At 46.0% G+C, this 10,000-nt stretch overlaps 1 protein-coding gene across 1 annotated transcript in view; it reads right to left on the bottom strand.

The window, feature by feature from the left end:
* Positions 1–1,192: 1,192 nt before the first annotated feature.
* The window catches only part of LOC308175010 (cytochrome P450 2B4-like), a 13,645-nt gene continuing 4,837 nt past the window's right edge, over positions 1,193–10,000 (bottom strand). The window contains exons 3-9 of the mRNA XM_080550124.1: positions 9,554–9,706; positions 8,694–8,854; positions 7,444–7,617; positions 5,507–5,648; positions 4,591–4,778; positions 3,948–4,089; positions 1,193–2,307 (exon numbers count right to left, since the gene is read on the bottom strand). Of these exons, the coding sequence (XP_080406250.1) occupies positions 2,126–2,307; positions 3,948–4,089; positions 4,591–4,778; positions 5,507–5,648; positions 7,444–7,617; positions 8,694–8,854; positions 9,554–9,706 (1,142 nt within the window). The 3' untranslated portion in view covers positions 1,193–2,125. The remainder of the gene's footprint in view (positions 2,308–3,947; positions 4,090–4,590; positions 4,779–5,506; positions 5,649–7,443; positions 7,618–8,693; positions 8,855–9,553; positions 9,707–10,000) is intronic.

Below are 10,000 nucleotides of genomic sequence, written 5' to 3'. Positions count from 1 at the left end.
CCCTCCCTCCCTCCCTCCCTCCCTCCCTCCCTCCCTCCGTCCGTCCCTCCCTCCCTCCCTCCCTCCCTCCCTCCCTCCCTCCGTCCCTCCCTCCGTCCCTCCCTCCGTCCCTCCCTCCCTCCGTCCCTCCCTCCCTCCCTCCCTCCCTCCCTCCCTCCCTCCGTCCCTCCCTCCGTCCCTCCCTCCGTCCCTCCCTCCGTCCCTCCCTCCCTCCGTCCCTCCCTCCCTCCCTCCCTCCCTCCCTCCGTCCCTCCCTCCCTCCCTCCCTCCCTACATTTGGCAGTGGCGCTGCAGCAGTGTTATCAGGAACAGGAACAGTAGTGTTTCCTCCGGGTTACACCCAGTTAATCCTGGAGAAGAGAGGGTCAGAAGAACACAATGCAGCTCCTAAAGTTGTTTTGAGAGCAAAGTTCAGTTAATTCATTTCACTATTTCCCTGGGCCGAATGGTTGAAGCAGTTGCCATTTTGTTTAAATAGTGAAAACATTTTTCTTTTTTTTGTCATACTCTCTCATTTATGAACATTTCTATTACTATTACATAATACCTCATTGTCAGTCATTGGCAAGAAGAAGTCATGGAGCTTTTGTTAATAATAGATCCTATAACTAGTGTGTGGGCGTGTTCTGTGTGGAGGACTGGTTAGTTAGGAGGACTGGTTGGTTAGAAGGACTGGTTAGTTAGGAGGACTGGTTAGTTAGAAGGACTGGTTAGTTAGAAGGACTGGTTAGTTAGGAGGACTGGTTAGTTAGGAGGACTGGTTGGTTAGAAGGACTGGTTAGTTAGGAGGACTGGTTAGTTAGAAGGACTGGTTGGTTAGGAGGACTGGTTAGTTAGGAGGACTGGTTAGTTAGAAGGACTGGTTAGTTAGGAGGACTGGTTGGTTAGAAGGACTGGTTAGTTAGAGGGACTGGTTAGTTAGAAGGACTGGTTAGTTAAAGGGACTGGTTGGTTAGGAGGACTGGTTAGTTAGAGGGACTGGTTAGTTAGAAGGACTGGTTGGTTAGAAGGACTGGTTGGTTAGGAGGACTGGTTAGTTAGAAGGACTGGTTAGTTAGAAGGACTGGTTAGTTAGAAGGACTGGTTAGTTAGGAGGACTGGTTGGTTAGAAGGACTGGTTAGTTAGGAGGACAACTCCTGCATTTGAGTTGTTTTGGTTAGTCACACTCTAGCATCCTGAATATGCTGTAATCAAGAAAACAACATAAACCCAGAGCTCCATTTTATTAAGACACATGGACAGAAACTTGTCAATACACCCAAGTCATTATGCAGAGAGAGAGAGAGAGTATTATAGTACTATAGTCTACACACAACTCAGAGCAGAGCAAACATCCCCCTAAATCACCCACTTTGTTCCCACACTCTCCTCTCCAGTCTCCATACACACAACCCAGATGTGACCTCCCGCCTCTCCACTTGTCCAGGAATGTCTTACAGTAAGAGCAGCCAAAACAAGCAAACACAAGTCATGAGTCACAAGTCAGAAGTTCACTATTCATATGCATGTAGAAATGTTAAATGATCAGCATCCAATATATCATATTATATTAACTGAAAGTATGAATATAGATTAGATTAGATTCAACTTTACTGTCATTGACCAGACTACCAAGTACTATGACAACGACCAGATCTAACCAGAAGTAGATAGTGCATAGTATGGCAGTATACAGTATTACAGTAAGTATATTAATATAAAAGTATCAATATACGCATATATATACCCTATATATACCCTGTGAGTCCAACATTTTTTGCACTAATTCCAGCACCCTCCTTTCATGACGTTTCCTAGATTTCTATCGTTCTGCCACCACCCAGTATCCTTACATTTTCTAAATCACATCAGGATAAGCTAATATAAAGCTATTTTGCAGTCTTTCTGTGTAGTAATGTAGTGTAATTTACAAGACGCGGCCAACTAGTGGTCGTTGTGTGTAAGTAGCAGATCGCCATTGTAAAGACTATGGAATATGGAAAGACATTTGACCCCCCCCCCCCGAGGCGGCTCTAATAGTAGGTAAAAAAAAAAAAGGCACGGCTGTTCTAGTGTTAATAACCGGTTGATCCATATCACAATCTTCCACGTGGGCCTCAGGTGTGCAGCCTCAGGTGTCCAGCCTCAGGTGTCCAGCCTGCGGCAGCGCGTGGTGTACGGGTGGCTGGAGCGTATCAGGCTGAAGATGCCGTCCATGTCCGGCCGCTCGGGGCCGGGCCAGGAGAAGGACAGCCGCTGCATCAGGGCGGAGAAGAACACGAACAGCTCCATCTTGGCCAGCTGCTCCCCGAGGCACACGCGAGCACCTGGAGGGACGGAGGAGACACAGGGGATGAGACACAGGGGATGAGACACACACGAGCACCTGGAGGGACGGAGGAGACAGAGGGGATGAGAGACAGGGGAGGAGACACAGGGGATGAGACACAGGGGATGAGACAAAGGGGATGAGACACACACGAGCACCTGGAGGGACGGAGGAGACAGAGGGGATGAGAGACAGGGGAGGAGACACAGGGGATGAGACACAGGGGATGAGACAAAGGGGATGAGACACACACGAGCACCTGGAGGGACGGAGGAGACAGAGGGGATGAGAGACAGGGGATGAGAGACACAGGGGATGAGAGACACAGGGGATGAGACACAGGGGATGAGACACAGGGGATGAGACACAGGGGATGAGACACAGGGGATGAGAGACACAGGGGATGAGACACAGGGGATGAGACACAGGGGAGGAGACACAGGGGATGAGAGACAGGGGAGGAGACACATGGGATGAAGCATTTGCAGGATCTTTCTCTCTGTCATCCCTACACACATACACGTTATTAGGTCATTACAGTACATTATAACCGTGTTATAACCTTGCATTATTAATGTCAACAAAACCGGCAAGGCAAGTTTATTTATATAGCACATTGCATACACCAGGGGCAATTCAAAGTGCTTTACATACAGACTTCCCCTGACATTATCTACCCAGGATGCACCTCTGTTTAACTACACTACCCAGCATGCAACTCTGTTTAACTACACTACCCAGCATGCAACTCTGTTTAACTACACTACCCAGCATGCAGCTGTGTTTAACTACACTACCCAGCATGCAGCTCTGTTTAACTACACTACCCAGCATGCAGCTGTGTTTAACTAAACTACCCAGCATGCAGCTCTGTTTAACTACACTACCCAGCATGCAACTCTGTTTAACTAAACTACCCAGCATGCAACTCTGTTTAACTACACTACCCAGGATGCAGCTGTGTTTAACTACACTACCCAGGATGCATGTAACCAGACGATTGTGCTTCCCCAGGATGAATCAATGGAATCACAAGGTCTGCTCAGAATGGACAGTTGAAGAGATGGATTTATTTAGGCCGATCAGGACACACAACTTCTCCATGCTAAAGCTGTGAGCATGCTAAGGCTAGTCGTTCCACAGTACCAGTGTTCTATGCTCGGGTTAACCGCTGACTAAGCGTCAGCTGGACATTGCAAATCATGTTCTTCTGACAAATTTCTGACCCTGCTCCTCAATATAGTCTTACGGTGTTTCACAAGTTCTTTCCCTCTCGAAGACTAAAGTCCCTGTTGCTATGGCAACGAGCCACCAGACCCTAGAGGCCTTAGTCTAACTCTGGCTTGGCGCCGTTCTCAGGATGACAGTAGCGTTGGGGGTCCGGTCGGCTCTGAATGCCAGCGGTCACTCTCCGCTCTCCCAGTGAAACACATCATAACAATGCTGCTCTGTTTAACTACACCGCCTCTGCTGGGGCCAATAAGCTCTGTTTAACTACACTACCCAGCATGCACCTCTGGTGGGGCCAATAAGCAGTTTAACTACACTACCCAGAATGCACCTCTGCTGGGGCCAATAAGCTCTGTTTAACTACACTACCCAGCATGCACCTCTGGTGGGGCCAATAAGGAGACTCACCGAGGGAGAAGGGCAGGAAGGCCTCGTTCCTGCAGAACTGTCCCTTCTCGTCCAGGAAGTTGTCGGGGTTGAAGGTGTCAGGGTGCTTCCAGTGGTCTTTGTCTGAGAGGACTGCAGTCAGGTTAATAATGATGTCCATTCCCTGGCAGACAAAAATAATATAAGTTAGACGGTAGACCGTGGCAATGCAAGTTTATTTGTATAGCACATTTCATACAACAGGGGTTTGGGCCTGTTTGATTTCTTCAGGGAGTTTGTTCCAGGAGCATGCGGCAGAGTGACTAAAAGCTGCTGCACCGTGTTTTGTTTTCACTCTTGGAATGATTAGCTGATTAGTCTCAGTTGACCTTAGGCACCAGTGGAGAGGACACAAGAAGTCTGGACGTTACGTGGCCGCCCCTACTCTCTGGAACTCCCTCCCCATAGTGATCCGCAACACCCCCCACCCTGGACTCCTTCAAATTAGCCCTCGAAACACATCTGTTCTCCAAGGCCTTTGGCCCCTAGTCAATGTTTCAGTTTTGCTTTGTTTGTTTTCTGTTTTGTCTGTCCGACCATTCCCTTAGTAAAGCGTCCTTGGGCTTCTTGAAAGGCGCTATAGAAATTAAAGTTATTATTACGTCCAGGAACTCCCGTTGCTCACCTTGGGGATGTGGTATCCCCTGAGCTGCGTGGCCTGGGTGGTCTCGTGGTTAATCGCCAGTGGGGTGATGTTGGCCACCCTCTGGATCTCATGGACAGTAGCATAGGTGTAAGGAAGTTCTGCCCTGTCATCCATCGAGGGGGTACGGTCGAATCCCAGGACTCGGACAATTTCCTCATGACATTTCGCTATGAAGGAGAGGATGAAAAGGAAGGGGGCCATAGTAGTGCAATAGAACATTCTTTCTTGCAACTTGGTAATATGTGACACGGTCTGGTGTTCTTAGTATGTTGATGCTCTATCAGCACGTTGTGACGTGCTAAACATGCAGTCAGATGTTCATAGCGACGTGCCTTCTTAGCTGCAAATAAGCATGTCTTCTTCAACTATTTTCAATGTATGACACATCATTTGGGGCGGCTGTGGCGCAGGAGGTAGAGTCGCCGCCTAATGATCGCAAGGTCGGCAGATCGGCGGTTCGAGCCCCGGCTGGCCACATGTCGAAGTGTCCTTGGGCAAGACACTGAACCCTAAAATTGCTCCCAGTGAGCGGGCCGGTCGGCGCCTTGCATGGCAGCTTGCCGCCATTGGTGTGTGAATGTGTGTGTGAATGAGAGGCCGTTGTAAAGCGCTTTGGAGCAGCAAGTGCAGTCCATTTACCATTTGAAAGCTTACAGTCTGCACTTTCATCATCTAACTGGAGGACTTTTTCACCAGACCATGTCACATACAGTATGTCACCACAGGCAGGTAGTTCTGCTGTGCTTCAGTAATAGCTTGCCCGCATCCCTCCCAGGTAAAACCATGTTTCTATTCACCTTGCATTTAAAGTTGTTGTTTTTTGCGATATGAATGAAATCATACAGTTGCAATTCAGTGTGGGGATGACACAGATGCATAGATGTCGTGAGAGTACCTTGAATGTCTGGGTGCTCCATCATGTAGATCAGTCCCCACATGAGAGTGTTGGAGGTGGTGTCAGTCCCGGCCAGGAAGAGATCAGCCACCGTCATCACCAGGTTGTCTTCAACGAATGTTGAATCCGGACTTGACTCCTGCTGCTCAACACAAAGAAAGTTGTATGGTGTTGATGAAATGGAATGGACTGCACTTATATAGCGCCTTTATCCAAAGCGCTTTACAACGGCCTCTCATTCACCCGTTCACACACACATTCACACACCAATGGCGGCAAGCTACCATGCAAGGCCATGCAAACTTCTCCAAACGCTCACTGGCCCATGGACACTTCGACATGTGGCCAGTCGGGGCTCGAACCGCCGATCTGCCAACCTTGTGATCATTAGACGGCAGCTCTACCTCCTGAGTAATGCAGTGTTAGATAGGTTAGATAATAGGAAGATCGAGAGACTTGAAATTCAACAGATGGTTTTCCATTTGGCATTTCCTACGGGATAATACAAAGGATCTCTGATTGACAGGGGACAGACCTTGATTGAAAGGGGCCTGAACGTATACGTATACTGTGTATACTGAGATCTTTAGTCACTCCCTCTCTCCATCTCTACTAGATATGCCTTTAGTCACTCCCTCTCTCCATCTCCACTAGATATGCCTTTAGTCACTCCCTCTCTCCATCTCCACTAGATATGCCTTTAGTCACTCCCTCTCTCCATCTCTACTAGATATGCCTTTAGTCACTCCCTCTCTCCATCTCTACTAGGTATGCCTTTAGTCACTCCCTCTCTCCATCTCTACTAGGTATGCCTTTAGTCACTCACTCTCTCCATCTCTACTAGATATGCCTTTAGTCACTCCCTCTCTCCATCTCTACTAGGTATGCCTTTAGTCACTCCCTCTCTCCATCTCTACTAGGTATGCCTTTAGTCACTCCCTCTCTCCATCTCCACTAGATATGCCTTTAGTCCAGTGGAGGCTCCTCCATAGAGGTGGAGGAGGCCTGGCCTCCCCAATAATTTGAGAGAAGAGAGAGAGATTTAAAAAAGCAATAATTATATTTTTTATCAGACACACAACATACAATTCAGAACAATACTTCATCCATTTCTAATATTTATCCTGCAGAACAGCACTCATACACGCGTGTGGCGGAAAAAGGTACTACATGGAGGCCAGGCCTCCTGTCGGAAAGTGGTTTCTCATAGAAGTCAATTTAATGCAATTTTTTTCATGGCAATATGTGATTGGCCAAATCACTGAAAATGGGTGGGCACAGGAGGCCTGGCCTCCATGTAGTACCTTTTTCCGCCACACGCGTATGAGTGCTGTTCTGCAGGATAAATATTAGAAATGGATGAAGTATTGTTCTGAATTGTATGTTGTGTGTCTGATTGACATAGTGTTTGAGTGCTTTTGACATGTCATTGATTGTATGTAGTATGTTGTGGTGAATGTTGTGAGCCTGAGCAGAAGGGACAATAGCTGCTGCAGGCGGACCAGAGATTCATGCCAATTGTTTTGTTTATTTGATGACCCATTGTGCAGGCAATAAAAGCTGCTTCATCCACCATCCTGAGAGTGTCCCAATCCCTTCAGTACCGCCAAACACAAATTAATAATTTTTAACAAAGACAGATAAGAAGAACAGGGAACATTCCATCGCGAGTGAAGCGAGCAAGCGGAAAAAAAATTGGCCTCCTCAATTCTGGAAGTCACCAGCCTCCACTGCTTTAGTCACTCACTCTCTCCATCTCCACTAGATATGCCTTTAGTCACTCACTCTCTCCATCTCTACTAGGTATGCCTTTAGTCACTCACTCTCTCCATCTCTACTAGGTATGCCTTTAGTCACTCACTCTCTCCATCTCCACTAGATATGCCTTTAGTCACTCCCTCTCTCCATCTCTACTAGGTATGCCTTTAGTCACTCACTCTCTCCATCTCCACTAGATATGCGTCAATGAAGTCTCGGATGTTGTCCCTGTCCAAGGTATCTCTATGCTGCTTCACCATCTCCCTAATGAAGTTCTTCAACTCCTCAGCATTATCGTTGATCTTCTGATGAGGCCCGGGGAAATGTTTGATGAATGGAACCAAATTGAAGATCTAGGGAGACAAACAAACAAACAAACAAACAAATCAAGTCTGTTTCGTGTCCAATAATAAACAGTTTCTTACTGTGTTATAGGATGTGGGACTGTGCAATACGAGAAAATACTGTGCAATAACCATGGGAATAGTGCAATGTTCTATAACCCTGCAATATGTTTACATTCTTGTGATAAGGATCATATACTGTATATAAGTCTACTAGTCCATATGTTTATATGTTTATAAAAGTACACAGTTCCATGCTAACTCCCCCCTGTCTATATACCCCCCTGTGAATAGGCCATAGTGTATATAAGTATAGAAGTTCACATAATACATTCTCAGATGTCTACCGACCACATATCCCCCTATTTTTATTCATATCCCCCCCCTATTTATGTCTCATTCTTGTTTTTTATTATTATCTTAGGACTGTGTTTGTTTGTTAGCACCTAGGGTTTGCATTTGAATTTCGTTGTACCTGTTACCATGACAATAAAGATCATTCATTCATTAACCTGACTTGCTACTGATGAAGTTACACTGGTGCAAAATGTTCTACCGTATTTTCCGGACTATAAATCGCGGTTTTTTTCATAGTTTTACATTGCCGTCTACAGCCGCCAGAGGGCGCTCTGGGCTTGTCACAACTATATGCTGCTCCTATACCACTGAAGAATTAGCTGAAACATTAACGGGAGCTTGGTGAACTTGTTTACTGGTAACTTGCTTGTTGGACTCGCTGGCTTGTTATGTTCATTTAGCCTATTCAGCCTCCCAGGTATGTTCTTTATGCTATTGAGTTGCTGAATAACTGTTAATGTGGCTTGTTATGTTAATTTAGCCTATTCAGCCTGTTGTTCTGTGTGCTATTGTGTAGTTGAATAACTTGCTTTTCCAGATTAAATGTCTGTTCTTGGATTTTGTGAAATACATTTCTAAATAAATCCGACTTATATTCCAGTGCGATTTATATGTTTTTTTTTCTTCATGACGCATTTCTTAGTGGTGCGACTTATAGTCCGGAAAATACGGTATATCCTATTTCCCTGATCTTCGACAGCTTTGGAGAAGGAGTGTGGTCCTCGTACCATACCAAGAGGAGATCCAACCAGCATGGTGTTCTCAGCAATCAGGTCCAGAAGGTAGTTGAAGCGTTTGTCAGTGTACTCATATCGCTCTCCGAAGACGATGGAGCAGATGATGTTGGAGACTGTATGCTGTATGACTTGTTTCGGGTTGACTGCATTCTCTTCATGGTTAGACAACAACAAATCACTAACAGCATTAATCATCACGCAATAGCTGGAGAAATAGCCTATGCAACCAACTGACGAGGTCCACTCAGTGAAGAGCAAGTCTATAAGGCACGATAGTGTCATTCAAATCTAATGTTTTGGACAGTCCTGTTTCCCCTTTACTGTGTCCCCTAAAAACGTCTATTGCCCCCTAGAGTACAGCACAGTGTTTTATTGTATAGTATAGAAGTATAGTATAGTATAGTATAGTAGATAGTGTACATAGCCTTTATTTATGTAAACCAGCTCTTTTCCCTTCTTGTTTTTAGTCTTTTTTCCAAGCACCAGGGGAGCCCCCCCTCCTAAATGTCGTTGTTTGGTACCTGTACTGTATTAATGACAATAAAGACCATTCATTCATTCATTCATTCATTCATTCTTGTACTGTTTCTCTGTTTCTCCAGTGTCAATATAAAAATAAAAGAAAAAAGAAAAAAAGAAAAAGGCTAGGTTTAGAAGAAGGTGATAGAAGAAGGTTTTGCCTTCTATCAATGGCCCCGGGCCTGAGCTGGATTACTCTTCCTGCTACGACTGGTGGATCGATGATTCACTTGCTTAGTCAAATGTATCGATTGTAAGTCGCTTTGGAATAAGGCGTCTGCTGCTGAATGCCAAACATGTAAAAATGTAAATGTAAAATGTAAGCTCCTTACCTCCCGCTCTCTCCAGCTCCTCTATGAGGAAGGTGGACTCCTCTCTCACCCGTTCCTCCAGGGACTTCTTACCCAGACCAAAGTTCTTCAGCGTGAGCAACGAGAACTTCCTCTGCTGCTTCCAGGAGTGGCCGTAGGCGGCCATCAGAATCCCTGCTCAGAGAGAAAAGAGTTGATGGGGGCGCTTAGGTGGCGTAGCGGGTTAAGCGCTGACCATGTAACCGCAGGGTCCCCGGTTCGAATCCGGTCGGGGACATGTCCTGCATGTCATCCCTCCTCTCTCTCTCACCCATCCTTCCTGTCATAATCTATACTGTACTGTCAATAAAAAATGAAAAATATGAGTGGGACTGCCCCACTCAGAAAAAATAACCAAAAAAAAAGAGTGAGGATGTAACCTGTAAATATTGTACTGTTATGATTTGATGATATACCAAATATAGTGTA

This window comes from Nansenia antarctica, assembly GCF_963989245.1.
Source record: "Nansenia antarctica genome assembly, chromosome: 20".
Taxonomy (NCBI): domain Eukaryota; kingdom Metazoa; phylum Chordata; class Actinopteri; order Argentiniformes; family Microstomatidae; genus Nansenia; species Nansenia antarctica.
This window is presented reverse-complemented; position numbering and strand designations above follow the sequence as displayed.